Below are 22,503 nucleotides of genomic sequence, written 5' to 3'. Positions count from 1 at the left end.
GCAAGTTCCAGTCGCCTGGAAGAGTCGGCAAATGTCCGTCCACCAACACCAGCCATTCCTGGTGCTCGACTGAAAGGGAATCCCAAGTTTTCTTTATTCCAAAACCATGCGAGTGAAGGGATGACTCTAGTATTTTTCTCCCTTTTGCATGCTTTGATTCTAGAATCATTTGCAAGGATGCAAACAAAGGGAAGAAAACCATTTTCCCCAGGAAATGGTTTACTGCATAGGATTTTCTGACAATGGAAGAGAGCTAGAGTCTTGGCCATTTCAAAAAAATAAAAGTGATATTCTCCTGCCCAATTCCTTCGACAGAAGCTGAGCCTGTCATTGTGACCTGAAGGTTCCGGAAATTTTGATGATCAAGCTGTGCTCTCCGGACCCGAGAAGTGTTTGGCATAAAGGCTGTTAGCACTTGTCCTAAAGCTATTGCAGAGGTTAGGAACTAGGAAGAAAATTCCAGGGACTGAGATAGGAAATGAGCTTCCTTCATCACAACGGAAGGAGCAGAAGGACTTGACAGCAGGCTCAGAGAGTATCAGGAAGAACTCTCTGGAAAGAATTAGCACAGAACTGTGTAGCCATAGAATAGTTTCGAAATGACATGTTTCCTCAAAAAGTCTTGTACGTGTAATCATTATAGAGAATGGAGCCTTTTCAAAGGGATGCTATCTAAGAGGTCAGAATATTTTAATAGGAAAGTTAAAATGGTATTAACATTATATATGATAAAATATCATTCCAGGCCTCATAATTAGAAGTGTTAGCTCTGGACATATATTTTTAAAAGCCATATGCCAATGTATTTTCAAATACTTTTGTAAAAACTTTGTTTAAATAAATGAGTTTTAATTACTGAACACTAGGCAAACATCTGCATGGGCAAGTGAATAAACTGCTCACATATTCTGGGTAGGCTGGTTGGAGAAGGTACCTCTAAAATGATTACCAATAGGGCCTCCTTACAGATCCAGCTTTACTCTCGGGCTTGTGATGTGACACGTCCGTCACAAATATAATTCAGCTGCAGACCTGGAGTCTCCAGCTGCACTGCTTCTCCTCCCAGGGCTCGGCGGGCACAAGCAGTGGTAGGTCCCTGGGACCTACGAACGGCACCATCAACACCAGTAATGGTACGGAGCCGTGGGAATGCACAACACAGCGGTACCACCACCATGTGGCCCAGCACAGGTGCTGTCCTTACAATCCATTGCTCCGAAGGGGGCTAGTCCTAAAAACTTAACAGAAGTCCCCTATGTTTGAACATTAATCATGTGAATCCTGACATACTTTAAGGGATGTTTTTCATGAAATAAGCAAGTTAAATACTCTGATTCTAACAGAGCTTTGTTTTTTAATAACATTAGTTGTGATATAAACAAAGGCGCTATGCTAGAAATTATGTCCTTCTGTGTGTGTCTGTGCACTGGCATGGTTTAGAGGGGAAGTCTCATGAGATTTGCGGAGAACTGAGCTAGGGCTGTGGAAGACGGCTGTGCAGTGAGTGAAGGGGGCATTCCAGCCCAGGGTGGGGGCCCAGGCCGCGGCTGCCCTCTGGGAGTCTGGCCTCCGCCCGCCTGGCTCGCCTGGCTCGCAGTGCAGACTCTCCCGGGAGGAGCACAGGGCCAGCTCTAGAGGCGGAGTCAAATTCAGATCCGATGATATCCCTGGGAGCTGTCCTAATGCCAGGAAGCTTTCCCGAATTGCTCCCCAAACTTTGCAACATTGCTTCGCAGGTAGCTCCAGGCTGAGACTTTGATGGGAACCAGAGATGCAGGAACCCCTGTACTGGAGGCGACCCCTTTGCTGCTCTCTGGCGTCAGGTGTGCCACTGAGGGAAGAGGGCAAAGGGAAGTTGTCCTGACAGACAGCCTGGCTTCCCCGACTGATTGCAGACAGATCCTGACACCTGGGCTACTGAAGTCTCTCACTGACACTGACTCCCACACAACTGGCACTGACTCCCACACACTGACTCCTAAGCACAACTCAGATTGTGTCAGTGTCCACCTACGCATGTGATTGTCTAATGCCTGCAGGAAGGACTCACAACCTCCAAAGAACTTCCTGTTTGCCGGGTGGTAAGTCTGTGCTGCCTTTGGAAAGAACTATTCGGCCTTTCCTCGAAGCCCCATGCAGCACTTGTCGCTAAGGTCGAGGACGCGTGGCAGAGGCCTCTGGCTCGCGTGCACACAGGCGCCAGCCTGCAGCCCCGGGCCCTTCCCCCCGTGACCCGCGCGTGGAGCCCCGCTTACCAGCAGTAGTCCAACAGGTGCGCGGGGAGCACAGGGATGTACACGTGCTGCCAGTACATGGGGTACAGCAGGGCGACCGATCCGTGCACACAGGCCGTTAGCTGCAATTTGTGAGAGGACAACAGTGAGTGGCCGCTGGCCCTCCAGACACAATGGCAGGCTCCTTACCAAATACGAACGATGATCAGAAAACAATTTGTTTAGTGACCTCCATCATATTACCTTCGCCGATTCTGCATGAAACAAGTCTTACGTTAAGAACCCCCTCGGAAAAAAATACATAAACCGCTAAATAAGTTTCCTGGGCATCTTATGTGGACAGTTATTTGAAAATACAGTGTTTAGGGTCAAGCCTTGGAACATAAATAAAAGTGAAACTGAAAAATTAGGAGAGCGTGGCGGAAGGAATCAGAGCACATTGCGGTTTGCGCAGCCCGGGCCGCGCATCCCTCAGATTAATACACCACGATTAAATATGGAGAGGAAGAGAGGCTGAAAGCTCCTGAGGGATATCATTAGGGCAAATTGCCAAAGAATGAAACATGAGCCAGTCAGGAGAGTCTGGAAGCCGCACTGATACCAGGGGACTTGGATGCTCGACAGTTGGAGCTTCTGTAATGTGTGAACTGCAGGTTATGGTATCAGGAGACTCTGCTCGCTGACACAGAGAATGTCACCATTGACCAGCGAACTGCCCAAGCTTGACAGCTGTACTACAGGAAGCCAACTATATCATAATTCCGTATTTAAACTGTTCATTTCAGATTAACATTTCGTTTCCGAGCTTTATATCACAACAGCTGCCATTACATAGTTGCTATTTTAAGGGTAACTGCCATTTTAATTGTTTTTTTTTTTTTTTGGCAAGCAGTTAATTAAATATTTTTCATGCTTAACAAAGGGATATCATTCTTTTTCCTCCCTCCTACAGACCGTCGTCCGAATGCTTTCTGTGTGACTTTCTTTGCATTTTAAACTATATTTCTAAAAGTGTAAAGTCATTTTTCAGTGTTTAAAGCAGTGATGTCCAAACTTTTTTCACCGTTTTTCACCAAGGGCCACATGCGGTAAAATACACAAACAGCCGGGCCACTCACTCGAGGTGAAGTACGTATTGCCTCACCGGGTTTATTTAAGTAAACTAAATATGTTTTTGGAATTTGCTGCGGGCCAATTAACAATGGATTGCGGGCCACAGTTGGCCCGCCGGCCGCAGTTTAGACATCCCTGGTTTAAAGCATTAATTGAAGCAGAATTCATCACTAAAGTTTTGCTATAACTTGCATTTCAAGGTTACTGATTAAATCATTTTATCAACTTGAAAATCAGAATTTAAAAATAAAACCATCTGAAAATGAACCACAGATTTTCTATGAACTATCATTTCTATTTTATTTGATAAAGAAATGAAGACATACATACGAATTAATTTTTAAAAATAAATGTATACAATGCAATTCGATCTTTATAGCAACATTTCTCTAAATTTAAGTGCATATTTCTAATAAATAATTATTCAAATTAATCTAATCTGAACCAAAAACATAAAAATTTTGATTAAAAGTATATTCACGTTGATCATGTGTATTATACATTTTCCAGCTAGATTTTTTTTTAATCGGTTTTATATGACAAGCAATGTATTTTGATTCCATTTATGGTACTATCATGAAAGGGTTTTAGAACTTCACATTTACAAGCTTTAATAGTTTATCAACAGTATTCCTTCAACAAATATTATTTTTAAACCCGCTAATTAGAGCATACACTATACCACTAGGAGGCATTCAAATACTTCAGTGTAACAATTACAGACACGGATTTATTTTTCTTACATATCTGAAATAGAAGGACATGTGTCAAGTTCTCGGGGAGCTTTCAGGTGCTCCCTGGTTGTAATCTGGGCTTCTTTAAAGCTGCACGAGCTCTTCCCACCCCTTCAGTGTAACCTTATGTGCTAAGAGCAATTGTGTAGCTCTGAAAGGCAACTAACTTACTCAATTTCTCCATCTCTACATAGATGATTTTTAAAACATCTTATTTAAAACCTTAAAAAAAAGGAAAGTGTTCCTTTTTGACTGTTGAGAAAAATAACAGTGTAACAAGAAGAGAATACATTGTCAAGATGAGGAATTACAATAAGGGTAACTTAGTTACCAGGCACACCCAGAGTCCAAAGCATTCTGTGACAGGCCGTAGAGATCCTTTCCCCAAGCCCTCAGTGGTCATCCGTAAAGGAAGCTATGACTTATTTGCTAATTAGGTACACTATAATCTGATCGATTAGATTGCTTTCTTGGAAGATGATTTCACCATAATAAGCAGAGTCACAGATTGCGACAATGGCCAGCATTGAGCAAGTGTTACCTCTGCTCATCAAGACCAAGCAGGGAAAAAGGAAGCGCTCCAAGATTTGGCAGCTTTCTGGAAACAGGTGAGAGTTGACAGGGAAAGGTAAAAATACTCTCCCCCCTCCACAACCACAGTTTCTGACCTTCGCAACCAGAAGGAATTATTACAAGTAGCCAAGATGTCAAGTTCAGGTGGAACTACAAGGAATTTGCTTTGGCAAACACTCACTCTGTTAGCTGTGGGCATTTGCAAAGAAGCATGCCAAAGGAGATCTCCCACACCCACCGAGCAGCACGCGGCCACTGTGTGGTCACAGCACAGGGAAAATGCTTTTATAGCCTATGCTTTGAACAGGAGATAGCGAAGTTGTACATAAAAAATACAAGGAATAAAAAATAAATGTACTAGAACTGAAACACAGTTACACAGAAGTTGTACACGAAAACAATGAATACAGTGGAGACGAAGTTAGGGCTCTGCCACCCAGAAGCCACATGACCTCTGGCACATCTGCTAATATAACCAGGTGTCAGGTCCCTGAGATGATGAATTATAATGAGGGTAACAATCTGGGGAACATGAAGCATAGGCCAGATGATCTGTAAGCATCGTCTCAGAGATCTAACGTTCTGATCTGATTCTCAGATTTGATCAATTCTAACATTTGATATTCTTAGTTATAGTTAGATATAGTTTTTCCATTCAGGTGGTTAACAGAACATTTTAACTGGACTATAATTCTGACCTACCTTCAAAATTATCTAGAGTTTACCTCTGAAAGCATTAAAGCACATTAGGTAACTGCAACTGGAAATATTGTAATAATTTACTTGCTTAAATCAACTATAACTTTGAGTGCCTGCTATGTGCCATCACAACTCTCTACTAAGCCACAGGGACACAGAACTGAACATGACCACATCCCTGTTTTCACAGAGCGTACATTTTAGTGGGGCAAGCAAACAATAAGCAAGTAAAATATATTTCTTACTCAGAGCTAAGTTCTGGGAAGAAACCCAAAGCAGGGTGAGAGGCTAGAGAGCGCCAGTGGGGCTGTGTCAGACAGGACTAGGCATGAACTCTGCTGTGGTGACATCTGAACTGAGACTCAACTAACACAAGGCAGCCGACTACTGGGGATTTGGGGAGCAGAGCATCCCAGGCCGATGAAACCGTGGGTTCAAAGGTCCAGAAGGGGGACGGCTTGGCATCTCCACCGAGCGACACAGAGGTCGGCGCAAATGAGGTCGGAGAGGTGAGCATGACCAGATTCGGAGGCCTTCCAAGCCTGGCAGGGCAGGGCTCTCGACTTTGCCCTGGATGAGACCTGCCCACACCTGGAAGACAATGTGCTCACTACAAATTCTCTTCCTCAGGCATTCTGAGAACTATGCAAGTGAAAGAAAACAAACTCCGCATGTCAGAAGTTTGGTTTCCAGGATAAAGTACTAAAAAGAAATGAGACCAATGTAGAATCAAGTCAGAAGAATCTTCTTCCTTTTAAGTTGTTTATGATATTAATATATTGAGTCTTAAAGCTTAAAGGGAAGTACCAATCATGTTTTTGGACTAGATTTGCTCAAAGTTCTGTGTGTGGTTTGCGACGGGGCGAGGGCCCCACATCGCTTTTGGGATGTGCAGTCAGCTGCGTCTTTACACCACGGCTGTTCCTCATGAAAGCAAGGAGGGTGGGAGAAGGGGTGCCAAGGTCTGAATCAGAGCATGGCACACGCCTTCTACCCTGAAAACTGAAGGAATAATACATGGCTATAGTTTCCAGAGAAAAACAAATTGAACAAATAAAGGTTTAAGAAAAACCATTCCTTACCATCTTTGTCAAATGGCCTATGCATATTTCAATGGACCTGTCATTTCACAAAGCATACTTAGTATATCGACCTGACACAGTCCCGGAGTGCTGACAAAGGGAAACTAAAATTACTGGGGACATTTATTTCCCGCACTCGACAATCATAAATAAGTGTGTGTGGAAACCGTGTGACGAAACGAGAACTGGGGCCTGAGAAATCAGAGCGAGAAATGTGACGAAGATGGTTGGTCACAACGAATGTAGTCACAGAATAAAGGTCCTTGGAACGCGCGGTCCCAGGCCACCAGCTCTAACACCAGCGAGCGTGTGCACAGTGCTTTCATGTGCCAGGCACTATTCTCAGGACCCGGCACACTCATACGGAACCCTCACACCCACCTGAGGAAACCGGCCCATCACCATTGTTCCCACTGACACATCAGAACACGGCAGCAAAGTGAACCAGAGATCACACACCAGTAAGTGGCAACGCCAAGATGCCAACCTGGGCAGGTTCCAGCACACACTAGCCTTTCAATCTGCACAGATGCAAAATCGCATCATTCTGAAGTTTGAATACTACCTACTGGCTGAAAATATTTTCCCCTACTTACATAATGGAGAACGTGTCTTTGAGACAAACAGACAAACGGACCCACAGACCTTTACATGAGAGATTTAGGGTCTATCACACATGTCCAATTTGCAAAACTTCTCTTGGTGTTACCATCTGCGACACCAGCAGGAAACCAATACAACAGATTTTATCAGGGAATGTTGAAAAGATGAGACAATTGATAAAAATTCTACAGGTGAGCACCCTAGTCTACACCCGCAGGTACATTTACTTGGAAGTCAAACCAAGGACCTCTCCCCTTGTGATGGGAAACAGTTATTCATGTTCTTAAAGTGAAACTGCATTTACTAGAGGAAATTAGCCTACTAATGAAACTAAGTGATGTTTTAAGCAATTAAATAGACATGCATTTTGAAGGGGAAAAAAACGCATTATCAGAGTCTCAAGGAGACAGCAGAAAAAGCGTCCATCTAATATGACAACCACAACGAAACACAGCACAATTCTAACTGACACACCTTACAAGCAAAGCTCTCAGATCAACAGGTCGTCACTCCCTTCATTCTAGTCTCTCTCTGTCTCTTAGCTACATGGTGCCTGGTCCTTAGGCAGAAGTTCTACTCACTTCAACTAGAGTTCGACGTGAATTACTGATGGGCAGATTTATGTCCCCCAACAATGTATTCATGCACAAAATCCAAGAAATCTAGATCTGATTCTTAACTGAGACTTCATTTGATTCTTAACTGAATCGATAGTTAATTCAGAAAATTAAGCACTACAAATAACTGTAGGTATACAGAATAAATTGCTGCAGATGGGAACGCAATAAATTCTTGGAATGAAAAAAAAAATTAGTGGAAAGCATAAAGAAACCATCTGTTCAAACACGTTTAATTTACATTCACATGTAAAAGTTCAGGCCAAAATGGTAGCAGCAGCGTATTTGAAACTACAAAGTTCTACCAACTATGGAATATTCTTATTTGAGCAAAATTCTATTACTCAAATTAAGTGACAGTTTAAAGGAAATGTTTGGAGGAATAGCAATTTTATACAATGAAAAAAAGACAGTACTGGGTTATGCTTTTTTTTTTTAACTGCTTTTCTACTAAAATGTTTTATATTTCATTCTCTTTCTTCATTGTACTCGGATGGTAAATCCTGCTACTGCGTTCCTAAAAACTCATCTAACCTCTTTCCATCACACCCAAGTCCCTTGGAAACTTGCAGTCATCTCACCTTTTCTTGCTTGCTTGCTTCTGTCATGAATTCATTCTTCCATTCATTTTACAGATGGGGAAACTAAGGCAAAGTTAAACCTGTTGCCCAAGGTCACAGTTGGTAAGTGGGGCACCAAATATGTCAGGCATTATTACTGGGACTGGGAATGTAGGAACGAACAAAAGAGACAAAAATCTCTGCCCCCAAGGAGCTCACCGTCTAGTTACTCTCTCCACACCACCATCATTGTCACGCTAGCCTCTCCTCCTCGGCATTTCTGTAGCTGTCCCATCATCACACATCAGCGCCCATGACTTCAAACGCTTGTCCTCCCCTCCGGGACCTTTCCCCATTCCGAAAGGTACTTCTTTCTAGTCCTCACTCTCAAACGCAATAGCGGTTTTGCCTTTCCCGGGGAAGGCCCACCTGCCTGTCCACCAAACGTGAGGAATCTAATGCTACAGCATTGCTCAAGTCTATCTGCCCATTTCCCCTTGTCACTAAATTCTACACTCTGGATTCCAGAGGGCTGGCTGTGGGTTAGGGTATTCATGTGAATTATAGAAAGACCACCTAACTTAGGCAGTAAGCAGTGCAATTAAAGAATCACTGCATGTGACAATTAGAATGGACCTTCCATGTTGTTCTTGTTCAATTATTTTAGTTTTTAGGCAAGAAACATCAGAGTAGAAGAAACTAAATGATTTATGTGAAGTCATCCAATTTTTTGGCGAGTAATCAGGACTGAAACACAAATCTCTAATTTTAAAAGATATTATTAATATAATCACACTACTACCATATTTGGGAACATTATTTCAAATAACCAATAAATAAAATCCAACTGGCTGAAACTAGTTTTGATTTTCATCTTTGAAAATCAAAATATCTCTCCCCAGGAACAAAATAAAATTCATCACAATCCATTAGCGATTGGAAGAGAGACAATAACAGTTGCAAAGCAACTGCATAATAATTTCTGAATCTTTAATAAGTGGAGTTAAATATTCTAATAATGTTTAAATTACATATGATTAAATAAGAATAAATAATTATACAGATATTATACATTATAATGTTAAAATTGTATATATTTTCTTATATATACTTAACATACATGTATGTATGTTTAGCATGCATATCAAATACATATAAATGCATACATAAACATATATAAGCATCTACATGTATGTGTATGTATTTACACACACACTTATAAAGTTACAATTTACTGATATAAATGACATCAAGCCCTTGAGATTTGCCCTTTGTGTGTCATTTCTGTACTTCTCCCTCTCTCTTACCTACTTTCAAGCATATCCAACGGACATTTCCTTAGAAACATTTCTAAAAGCCAACTTTATCTACCTTTCATGGTCACTGTCTTAGTTCTTTCTTGCTAGCCCATCCCTAGTTACTGTGACCCCACGTTATAGTTGTAAACTCTTTACATTCAACTTTCCGGGTTGAAATAACCGTGCAGTTTCTCTCCCCGATTGGACCCACACTGACACAGAGGCTGTGACCTCGCTGTCCTACCTGGAGCAGTGTCTGCCCTGAGTCAGGGGCTCCGTCGCTGAGGACTGAGTCCATGGATGAGCAGGTGAACACTGCTCACAGGGAGAGAGCAGACTGTTTTCTAGGGGGGACAACGTGGGGGCCACAAGGTACCAAACCGAGTTCCCGAGCAGGCCGAACAAGAAGCAATACAATTCACAGTGCTGGAAAGAGCTCAAGATGTACTGATAACTTTTCCCCAAAGAATGAGAGTTTTGGCATAGACTTTTTTAAAAATTGAAATTCTCTAGTAGAAAATGGCTAAACACAAATCTTTTTTTCTTTTTAAAGACAATGCCTACACGGAAATTAGCCTCTAACTTATAAACTTCAGAATTTTTTGAAGAAACCTTTATTATTATTTAAAAAGACACATTTTTACTTGTCAAAGAGACAAGGTTCTAGTCTGGCCTGTCAGTATCAGATGAACGCTTCTGATTTCATACTATAATGTAATTAACCAAAATTTTATTTTAAAACTTTTCTCTGCTATCCACAATTTAAAAGATTAAATTTATTTGTGAACACCACACACACACACACACACACACACACACACTTCTAAACTTAGACATTACGATCTAATACAAAAGCACAACAAATTCACTAGTAATTACAACTTGAGAGAAAGGGTACATGGTAAATTCTATAGTAAGCAGATCCAAGAAGAAAGATATAAAGGGAGTTACTGAAAGAAACTAGGCCCCTGAATAGCAAACCAGATTTTGGGAAATTCAAAACACATTTGAAGAAGGGCAAAAAGTACAATCTCATGCATTGACATTATTGCTAAAAGCCTCGTATGTACCCACACTGTCCTAAGAGCTCGGTTTCCTGCAGAGACTGAAACGTACACAATCTCCGCCCTGAGGAGTTCAGTGTCTAGAAACCTGAGCAGAGAAGTACACTGTGGAAAAACTTAGGAAGAAAAGTTGGGGGCCAGATAATGGACAGCTTGTAATGCCGGATTAAGGAGTTCTAGAGGCAATGAGTAATCCTCAGTAGATGTTTCTCACTTTGAAGGACTAACTACATACAGAATGAATAGAAAGGATAAGAAAATTGGAGGTCCAAAGAGAAGATATGTGTCAGCACTGATAGCATTAAAAATGGGAGCAGGGACAAGTGACAGATTACGAGGGACAGCTGACTAGACTCACAGAGACAAAGGAATGAGGCCCCTGCAGCATGGAGATTAGAAGCTCTTCACCAGAAGGGGCAGCGTGCAAAGACGTGCTGGTTTCCTACGATGGTCACTGTGAAAGGCAAAACTGAAAGCAAGTCCTTTGGAGTCAGACGGAGCTGGTTAAGCCACTTCCTAGCTCTGTGGCCTAGCTCAGATGACTACTTATGCCATCTGAGTCTCAAAACCTCATTGTCATCTGTCCTTGCTGCAGAGTAAGTGATGATTAAATTAACTTAAAGAAATCACTCAGAAGGGTGATTATGTGCTATATAATTCTGGGCTATAATTACTATCATAAGCATTTTGTGTAAACGGAGATAATGCTAGTATTCAGCGTACTTGATCCAACACTATTGTGGGAAGTGATACCTGCCTGAACTAAGACAGAGGGCAGCTGGGGTGGAGAACAGGGGTCAGAGGAGAAGGAATTAAGGAAGGAGAGCCTACAGGACTTAGGTGGGGAAGACAGGTGAGAGGGAGGAGCCAATCACCAAACTAGCCCCCTGGTAGGACAAGAGGACTATGGAGGGAAGATGTTGAGTCCCAGTTAGGAAATGTACAGCGTGCTAGCTCCAGTGAGGAGAACTGTAGCATGCAACCTAGGAAAGCTCATCGAAAGAGAAAAACTTGCCTAGCTGACAAAGAGAAAAAGAAAAATTGTACTGTATAAAAACATACAAATATCAAAGGTCCACTTTAAAAAAACACCATACTGTTCTCAATAGTACTTTTACTAAACAAACAGTACAATTTTTCTTATATTTAACATGGAAAATCACTAACAGCACAGAAAATACTACATATATAGAAAATACTACAATAAACCAAAATCTGAGGTCGTTTTTGTGGGGATCAGAGTAGCTGTGGGAACAAAGCTTCTAGAACCTAGTGAATGACAACTTAGTAGACCCCTTAGATAATTCCATAATTGTTACATTAAAAATTTTTTCTTTTAAAATTAAAAGCCAATTGTTTACTTTTAGAAGATAAGTGGACTAAACATAAAGCAGAAGTACGTGCCCACTTCTATGAAAAACAGCTCTTATCACCACAGGGGCTGGAAGACGCAAGCACCTCCAGTTTCCCCTCTTACAAGTCTCCCCACACGGTGCCACGTGACAACCTCAGCCGCCCCACTTCCACAGCTCAGCCCCTTCCTTAGCACTGAATGGAAATACTACGTTAAGAATAGCAGTGTACATGTCAGATTATACACGGCTAAGTAGAATCATTATCTACAGTTTCAGCGGACACAATTGGTTGCTATGGGCTTTGGGAAGAATTAAGAAATCTAAAAATTGCTCCTAGAATACCTCTCCCTCAGAGGTCTTGATAATAATTTTAAACTGCACCTCTGCAGTTAAAACACAAGGAGGAAAATACACTTCAATGAGCTCAACTAGGAAGCAGACCTGGGTAATCTTTGTTTTCGAACTGTTCAATTTGTAACCTCAGAAACATGCTCTGGGCTTCGGGTTTCAGGTGAGACGCTGATACAGGTGGCACCATTTAGAGACAAACCAAGAACATGTAAAACCCAGATGTTAGGGGTTAAAATCCCTAACATGGATGGAGAGGTTAAAATCCTCTGAATTCCCCTTCAGTCTAACTAAACCTATACAATCTACATTTTAATAGCTGATTTTCCGGGGATCACAAAGATTTCTTTTTGCATATGCCCTTGATGGACTTAATGAGAGGAGGAGAGAAAGGCATATGCTTCCATGCCTGGGGGCAGCTATAACAAAGGAAGAAATTACAGTTTATTAACACAATTCCCACCCTCGGAGCATACTGCTTGCTCTAAATATTCCAGAAAGAACATGCGTTATACAACCCAATCTCTGTAACTAATGTGCTCATGGATTTCAAGAGGGCGGTATTTACCAACTACATGCTGGTCGAAATAGCAGCTAACAGACATCTGCTTTAAAGAGAAGCATCTCTCTCCCACCTGCTTCTCCAGGCCACAAAGATACACTCTAGTTAACATATTACTGACAGGATGAGAAGCTCCTGTCACACGCTGGCCAGCCGGGTGTTTGAGACAGAACGCGCAGCCCCCACTGACTAGTTAGAGAAAGTCTGGTGAGCTACAATTACAGAGGCATATGACAAGGCTTCATGCCTGACTGGTTTGAGAACCGATGACATGACTTAAACAGCAATCCTCCCTACCTCTGGTCACAAAACAGCAATAAGTCAACTGATAGAGTCGTGTAGTATCATGATGTATTCCTTTGCTGGGAGTACACACGGCTCTGGGAGGATGCCCCCGGGGAGGCACTTGGGGCTGACACACCCAGGACCTGCCTCCAGCGGGGGTGACATCAGCCATCTTCTTCAGCACTGTCAGCACCCTCCCGTGTGGGCTTGGTACCAACAGAATAACACAAAACTGCTTATGTCCCAGTTCATTAAACTCAAACACATAAAAATGTAATAGGTCTTCACAAAACACCACACTTTGATATGCGGCCGGAAAACGCATTAAAAATTTAAAAACATAACAACACTCTTAATTTTCTTGCTAACATATCTCAAAACTAATTACTTTTATTTTAAAGTTTATCTCTATAAAGATAATCACAAATTAAAACAGCAAAGAGCACCTAAAACAAGTCACTAAGCAAGCGGATTCTCTACGGTGTGTCACCACTAACCTTCAGCCAGTTACAAGGCTGACAAACACGATTCCAATGAAATGGTGAATGTCAAAGAGTCAAGCCAAACAAACTCCCTAACACTGCGATAACATAATGAATGTGAATGCACCTTCATTTATAGGTGTTCTTCCAGTAATTAAATTTAAAATTTTGGCTATAGATTTTTTAAAAATGGGTAACACGTAATTTCTTACATTAGTGTAAAGTATATTATCACTTTTATGGCATATAAAATAATAGAAGAATGTAAAAAGCTTAAACACAAGTCAGTTCGTTCATACCCTAACTATTCCTTCCTTGGAGGTTTCAGAGGTTTCCCTGAAGTCTTTCTAAAAAGCAGCTCATCTCTAACTTATGTTGTGGTACCAGTCATTGACCTTACACGTTACTATGCATGGGATTTACAGCAGATAAATATATATGAATTTATGAATTTTTCAAAACGGATTCAAGTAAAGCCGCTTCCCCCACATAAGAAAGGTGAAGAGGTCATGAGAGTGCATGTGATTTATGCCTCTGCCGTCAGTCCTGCCGCCCCAGAGAGGGGACCAAGACAAAGCTGGGACTTAGAGGTGACATCACCAGCCAGTTTCCACGAAGTGTCATAAACAGTTGGTCTTGGGTTTGTCTCAAACATAGGAAACAACTCTCTACATAGTACCAAGCCACTATTCAAACTATTCCTTTTTAATTCAAATCAAGTTAGAGGGTAGCCATGTTCATCTTTACTCTAGATTGCAGATCTAGTCCAGTATAAAATTAGAGCTAATAACCACGGAAGACACACCGGGTCTCAGCAGACGCACTGTAAGCACTTCATACACATGTATATCACACGTGCGTACATGTGTACACCTGTACGTGTGCATCTATTACATGAATATATCCTTAATCTTCAAGCAACTCTCGGAGACTGAGACTACTAGTACCCCTTCTCTCAGTTTACATGTGAAGAAACTGAGTCAAAGAGAGGTTGCCCAGCCGTTAAGGGGTGTCTACAAATTACAATGAGAAACACCAATATTTTACAAAAACACATCTCAGGTTTATTTCTAACGTCTTCCTAAATTCATCCACGTAGGTCACTAACACACCTTTTTCAGATCTCTGTGCAAATGCTGTCTTCATGGAGAGACCGTCCATGTCTGCTCTACGTAACAGTGAAAGCTGCCCCTCACCTCTTATCCCGCACACATGCTCACTTTGTCCCTTATCCCTTGGTACTCATCACCACGATATAGAAGTTACTTAGTCATTAATTTCTTTACCTGTTTTATCAGTTAAATCTAAGCTCCAAGAGTGTTTATGTTTTGTTTTGCTTACTATTGAATCCTTAGTGCCTGGAAATTGCCAACCACATACGTGTATAATAAATACGTGTCACATAAATTAATCTTGATAGGAATTTAGTTCTTAGGCCCCTAAGACAGTTTGTACAATCTTTTTAATCTTCAGGACAATATCCACATACAAATACTGTCTTTATAATTGTGAAAAAAATCATGTTTAAAAAATGATGAGGAGGAAGAGAAGACGGAGGAGAAAGAATGGTTTTACTTCAACAGTAAGTGAAAAACAGCAGAAAAGCACATTTATAAAAAGTATCCAATGATTCAGATTGAATGTCTCAATACCACTTTAAGAAAATGCGAATAATTACCTGTGTCGATAACTAGTACTTATTCTCTGAAAGTACAACATCATTTCTCCACACTTACTCTTTTAAATGCATATATTGTGTTTTCAAATACGTAAAACAATACAGTCTGAGTTTTTTTTGGAAAAGTGGACATACCAATATTGCAATTCAGAATCTCAAAATTGTATTTTTTCAACGTAGAGTAACGAACTACCCCGAAATCAGAATCAGGAGACCCAGCCTCACATTACCCATCTCCAATGAGCTCTTGAACCTTAAATTAAGGTGGCCATTTAACCTCTGAAAACGCCTTCCTCATCATGAAGTACTAAATACCGTAGATATCCTAGAGAAATCCTAGAACTCCTTCCACTCTAAACTACTAAAATTTTATACATTGAGATTTTTATTTCTGCTATAGGAGAACAAAACATAAAATTATTATCTCATTTTTATCAATTAACCAAATTTATAAGAAACTAAATTCACATATCAACTAATGGTTTTTAATAAATATCTCATACATTACTCTCAGCTATATTCAAATTTATATTAAAAAAATTGAAGTCAAAAATATTAAAATTGTTAATGCTTAAAGTAGAAAAAACTTAGGACATCTAGCAGAATACATTTGAATATTTTTCTATGACTCAAGAGAACTCCTATTCTCACTGCCTTCACCGTGGCAATGAAGACTTTCCAAAAGAACGTTTTAGTGAGTGGTACAAAACCTGTGATTAATAAAAAAAACGCTACTTTGACTTTTAAGTTATTATCGGTCTGAAGAGCTCCTTCAGAGCAGAAGCACTATAGAGCCTACTCCCAAACCACTACTTGGCAACAAAATGAATCTACCTATTACCAGGTTAGGTGCTCGCTATTATCATGGCCCTTGATTTCTTTCAAGTAGCTCCAATGGAAAAAGCCACAAGTGAATAATAAAGATCCCATAATAGCTCTAAAGAAGTCTTTATATGGTAGAAGGCAGTAAAATGAACTCTGGAGAGTTAAAAAGAAAAAAAAAAAAAAAAACAACTCTCATCTCGTGATAAGAAAAAATAATTAACCTGTCTTAATGCATCTGCGAAGGCCTCCCATAAATCAGACTTTTGTACTTCAAGAGCCCGAGGAAAACCATCTACCAAAAATGTGGACATTGTCTCCTAAGTACACACAGACTATTTCTGAGTCCGTGGAGGTTTGCGGGCTTTGTGAGCAGCGCTCAATGCAGTCCCCGCGAGGAGGGAGGAGGGCGTGAAGCACTCACCGTGCTGAGTTTGCTGCAGGTGACAATGATACGTCTCTCGTGCAGCATGCTGGCGTACAGCTGCAGCATGCAGGTCACATCCACGGCCACAAAGTACTCCGTCAGGTTCCTCTGTACGGGGAAGATGCGGGGTCAGTTACAGCGCATGGTGGGTACCAGGGAGGACACTTCATACACTTACCGACAAGAGTTCAAAGGCTGTTCTTAGAACAACTGGCACTCATTCAAATCATCAAATTTCATCTTGTTCTGCTGCCACACGGAGCACCTAACATTCTATGATTATCTGCAACATAACCCTCCTCGGGAAGATGTTTCTGGGGTCGGGGGGAGACAGTCAGAGGGTCGGACACTTCCCACCCGCTGTCCCCGAGTGCTTGTAAAAGAAGCCAGCTTCCGGGGCTGCAACCTCGACCTGCGACCTGCGTGGGGTCATCTTCAGACGATGGCCCCAAGAATCTGTCTTTTAAACAAATAGTCCTGGTGAGTCTTTGACACACTGAAGTGCTCCGCATAACACAGTTGGGTCTTTTCATGTTTGCCAGTCACTCAGTAGGCAATATCATTGTCTGGTCCTAGGTGGACCTACAGGCACCCAGGGATGAGATGGATGGAAAGCAAGTCTTTGCTTCTTTATGAAGGAAAACCCTCCCTGGTTTGTGTCCCAAGGCAGGCCTGCTTTACTACCACAACCAAAGGAAATCCTGTGCTGGTCTAATGTGATCCCTTGACTTGAAACTTAAAATGATTTTCCCCACAAAAGAACAAAATTGTGACAAGTTATATTAACTAGGACTTTCAGATCTTCTCCTTTTTAAAAATTTTTCTGTATTCAAGCATATCAGAAAGCAATAAAGTAATGAAAAGAGTGAAAAAAATCTGATGATAAACTGAAACTATAGTACCTATAGGGGAAGGATGACCTAGAACGCTAAGACTTTTCGTTGGGAAAGAAAACTAGAAATCCAATGATTTCTTCCATTTCTGAAAGGCACAAATTTCACCAAGACAAACTGGTGATCACGGCAGTGCATATAAACAGAACCAGTGAACGCTGTGGAACGTTGTGGGGAGAGATCACTCCTGCTTTCTCTCTTTGAAGCCCACCTCACCTTTCAATCCAACTCTTCAGACACAAAATTACTTTTGTGCATCTGACATGAATGTTTTTCCTATCATCTCAAAGAAAGATAATTTCTAGGTGCGGATTATTTCTCAACACAGAATGCTGGCTTGTGTTTAAGCCCTTGCTTTTTTTTCTTTTTTCTTTATTTTTCCTTTCCCTAAACAGGACTTTTTGGAAATGAAACTTCATGGAGATGTAAAAATGTATATTCTCAGTGGTAGTTTTGCTTTGGAATGGTTCTTTAAAACTATCAAAGTAACAGCTTTTAACAAATGTGAGGTTTGTTAAATCAAGCTATTAGCCGTTTATTAGCAAATGTAAGAAAGGTAAACAGAGGGAAAAGGAAAAGGAGGTAACTTTGACTGGGTAATGAAAAGGGAAGGGGGGTCGGGCATAGAGGTCAAGGCCTGGCAGAGGACCTCAGGGAGCAGGTGACAGGGGCACCTGGCCCGCAGCACACAGCACACAGGCTGCAGGGCCTGTGGAGTGAAGTGACCAGAGCAAACATTCTGGTGGGTCCTCTCAGGCCCACAGTAAGAGCAGTGCAATGGGGTCTTTTCACAGGAGTTGTCTGGACTCGGCCGTACTAGAAACACCACTGACAGTCTTGGTTTGATGCTAGAAAGTTCCCAATTGTCTTCTTGGACTTCTCATGCATAGCCCACGTGCTTTTGGAAACCAAACACTCAGAGGGTTTGAAAACATTTTTGGAAGACCAGTAGAGTTCTGAGGAAAATAATACTAGTATTCCTGGAAAAATTTTTTTTTCCCCTGTTGATGTTTCCTTCGTTTTGATTGAATTATTTCTAATGCTTCATTTTATCTTTCCAAGGGAAGTGGAAAATATATTACATAACGGAATATTTCCTTTTCACACAGTATCCAAAAGTATATTTTTGTCACTTCCACTTATCCAAGTAAACTTTTCTGCAGAATATTAATTTGTAATAATTATTAAAACACTGAAATTATTTCTAGTGAGGCTAAAATTACTACTTAAATTTTAGCAACTCTTGTACTTTCTTGTAATACCCTTCAATCCTTACAAAACATGTACTACTTAAATGAGAATCCAGAAATCAAGTACAGGACACCTAAGATTTGAACAGAGAGATACAGAGGAATCTAAACTACTATGGTGAGTTCACCGAGTAACTATTTGTGTGAAAATACTTCCCACTGCCAGTATTCACTCTCCACCAACAGAAATCCTGTCTAACTCGGGAGTTCAGGTCCTAACTGACAGATAGGATCCTACTGAACCATCTTCAATGATAGAAATAATTTTTCTCATACAATTTTCCTTATCTGCAACCAGATATTAAGAAGGGGGTAAAGTAGCAGATATACTAAGAAGAAAAAGAAGTAACACCATTATTCCTTATTTCTTCACCATTTCTCACAAACACAGATAGTTACAACATATTCGGTTTCTCTATACAGGAATCTTTAAACAGTGAGACCAAAATAAATACAACTCGTAACATGAACAGAATAAAAACTCAGAAACAGAAAACTTACACTCTCAGGTATTGTTGGGAGTCCAGATACATCAGGGGCAATGAAGTAGGAATGCTGATCAATGGAAAGAAATCAAGTAAAAAAAAGAGAATTAAAATTTGACAGTGTCATATAAAACGTAAGATAAAAAAAGAAAAACATGATCAGCTAAGTTAACAAATACCAAGGACTGCTGCTCAGGATGTGTTGAAGCTGAGAGATTTTTTTAAATGAGATTTAACAGCTTTCTCATACAAAGCATTAAATGTTGGTTAACAATATTTAATTTCAAAATTGAAACAAAAGTCCTGGAAAAAGTGTTAAGACAAAAAAGTATATTACTGCTATATATATATACTTTTTTTTCAAATAAAATATTTAAAAAATATATATATTTTAAACACATTTAGTTTAAGGAGACTGGAAAAATAAGGCTTGTTTACCTAAGAATATATAAAAATCTATTTCCTGACTTTCTATGGTAAGTCACAATAAATTTCTGTTGTACATATCAGCCACCTTATTATTTAGAAAACAGCAATAAAACATAAATGTTAAGTATTTCAAACTTCTGAAAAATATGATTACTAATCTCAAAATATGACCTTCATACATCCTCTAAGCAAACGTTAGTTTCTGTAATCTTCAGAGCGACACAACAGTTCACAGGCATATTTGTATAAAAGCATATTGTGCCTTCCTGTGGCCCAATAATGTCCCCAGATTTTACCGCCCGGAATCAGAGTACAATTAAATCATCAAAATTGTTCTATTTTCTGTTCATATTGATCTCCAAAATTATTGATCTATCTTAATCACATAAAAACATATTTAATACTATCTTATAATTAAAGAGTGAGAAAGAAACATTCTAGCCAATACTGAGCACAGCTGAACTGGTCCGAAGAACAAGGCTGGTTCACACAGTCATAAGGGATCATTTTCCAGGGTGGAGGAACAATATGAGATAAATCACCAGGTCTCCTGGGACCTTGTGACAAAAATGTGACAGAAATCTCATGCTGCAGCTGCACGTTAACATACTACTACTGACAATGGAGAAGATGCATAGATTTGGTCTCTATTAGCCACTTCATTTGGAGGGTTTTTTAATAGTACTGTGTTTCATAAAACTATGCTTGAAAAGACAGTATAAACAGAAAATATACCCCAAATGATTAGTTTTCTTCAAAGAGGCACACTGACCATTTCCCAAAGGACTGGAGTAAATCTTAAAGACATAGTGAAAGAAGTAATTATTTTCCCAGTTGAACCGTGATTTTCAGGAGCCCATGTCCCTTTAACTCACCGGCACTAGGGAGGGCTGATCTTTCAGAACTCGCTCACTGGCAATAAATATCTCTTGGTTCTTATAACACATGAGAGAAAAAATGAATATTTTACTTTCATGGGGGAAGTTTACACCACAACTTGCTGTGTGTTCGAGACAAACCCACGCATCCACATTATCCACTGAAAATATCTGAATAATATTAACTCTCAATGTTATTTTAAAGGCTGATCTGCTAACCTAAACCAAAATATTCTAGTCTTAGGTATTAAGACGCCTAAAAGTCTTTGATTTATGGTTCTTCTTAATGATGTTGAAATGTTTCAATATCCAGTATTTTTGAAACGTGTTTTTGTAAGATATTTATTTAGACCTGAACAAACATGGTACTCAAATTTAAAAAGAGAATGCATTTTTATTTCTCACTAACACTCTATCATAGTATGATCTATGTAGATCACACTCTATGATCTTGGCACCTATATTTCTTTAATCCTTTAACCCTTTAACAAAGTGTTAGAATCACTTTATAAATACCACTCTTTCAAAGAAAGACACTTATTTTCGAAAAATCCAGAGCTTTGCTTCATCTTCCTTGACATTTTTCCTTGGTCTTTCTACTTCATCCCCACTAACCATAAACCTTGCATTCTCTCGGCTTCAACAACCTACGAATCTGAGTTTCTCCTTAACTGCTTCTTCCTCTAATTCTTCCTCTAATTCGATCTGCCTTATTCTTCCATACAGTGTATTTGGGCAATTAGACATTCGCCTCTCCTCTATCCTCTATATTCTGCCCTTTAAACAGCTCAGTTATTCCTACAAGTATGTCTGTAGATGACACCCATAGTTGGGTAAAAACTTCGAGGTTATCCTTAGCTTTCCAGCCCCAAATCTCCAAATGACTACCAAACATTTCCATTTTGGCAGTGTGCAACAAAAGAAGACTCACGCTTAAAGGAGCAGAGATCACAGGAAAAAAAGGAACAATTTAAGCTGTTATGACAAGTTTCACAAAGATGGGAATTGAGCTAGTTCTAGACAAAGAGGCTTTATTTAACAAGGAACGTGTACAAGTGAGAAAGTACGATATTCATTCAAGAAGATGAACAGGACAGGGTGACCAGAGTAGAGAATCAATTTAGGAAACAAAAGTGAGGCAAAAAAAAAGAAAAGAAAAGTTGGATTGAGGCTAAGAAGTAGATGGTCCTGAAAGCTTGGCCAAAAGTTTAGACAAATTCTATAGAAAATGAGCTACTAAAGGTTTTCATCAGGGAACTTTATGTAACTTAAGGAAGTTTAATCTGACAGCCTTTTGTAGAAAGGACTGGAATGAGACTACACTAAGTACTATTTGAAATGCTAAACATCTGAATTAGGGTGCTGGCAGTGGGAATATAAAGAATGGAATAATCCAAGAGATTATTAAAAACTACGGGGAAAATGAAAATTATGGGGGAAAACTTAGGCAAATAAAGTTATTACCTAGGACAAAATACAGTAAGGATAACAGTCTCCTTATCTTGCAAAAAAGCAAAAAATCTATTAATATTATTACATCCATTTCAAGTTACTTTTTCTTTCAATTTCTCTTGCATTATTATATATTTTTCTTCCTTATTGGGACAGTTTATTATTATTTTGGAAGAACCAAAATCAATATAAATAAATTTTAACATTCTATTTGTTAGGCCAAATTAATGAAGAACATTAATGAAAACATCCATATTTTGTGATCATTAATTTTGAACATTTACAAAACCTCCCAAAACATTAGTTTGTTTTTAGATATAGATGGCACAGCTCATGAAAAATGGCAACAGTAAATAATCTATAGCACCATAGGCTTACTGTGTTGACCAACTTCAATCAGATTTCCAGTGTTTGGTGATTAAACCAGAAGGTATACTGAAGTATGCAGAAAGAAGAAACTTTTCACCCAGGATATTTATCATATATAGTTAGTGATATGTTGTATGCTATATTTTTAATTCTTATTATGTGCTGTTCTCATTTCATGAAGAGTATTTTGTGTTTTGGGGGGGAGAGATGG

At 39.8% G+C, this 22,503-nt stretch overlaps 1 protein-coding gene across 6 annotated transcripts in view; it reads right to left on the bottom strand.

The window, feature by feature from the left end:
- DENND1B (DENN domain containing 1B) overlaps positions 1-22,503 on the bottom strand; it is a 182,410-nt gene that overhangs the window by 73,182 nt on the left and 86,725 nt on the right. For 4 of the 6 annotated variants that reach the window (XM_033099525.1, XM_033099523.1, XM_033099524.1 and 1 more), the window contains 4 exons: positions 20,469-20,528; positions 19,181-19,234; positions 16,534-16,644; positions 2,256-2,356 (listed from right to left, as the gene is read on the bottom strand). In XM_033099525.1, coding sequence (XP_032955416.1) covers positions 2,256-2,356; positions 16,534-16,644; positions 19,181-19,234; positions 20,469-20,528 — 326 coding nt within the window. The remainder of the gene's footprint in view (positions 1-2,255; positions 2,357-16,533; positions 16,645-19,180; positions 19,235-20,468; positions 20,529-22,503) is intronic. The other 2 variants (XM_033099527.1, XM_033099528.1) reach the window with 1 other exon arrangement.

Source organism: Rhinolophus ferrumequinum, chromosome 27 (assembly GCF_004115265.2).
Source record: "Rhinolophus ferrumequinum isolate MPI-CBG mRhiFer1 chromosome 27, mRhiFer1_v1.p, whole genome shotgun sequence".
Classification (NCBI taxonomy): Eukaryota; Metazoa; Chordata; class Mammalia; order Chiroptera; family Rhinolophidae; genus Rhinolophus; species Rhinolophus ferrumequinum.
This window is presented reverse-complemented; position numbering and strand designations above follow the sequence as displayed.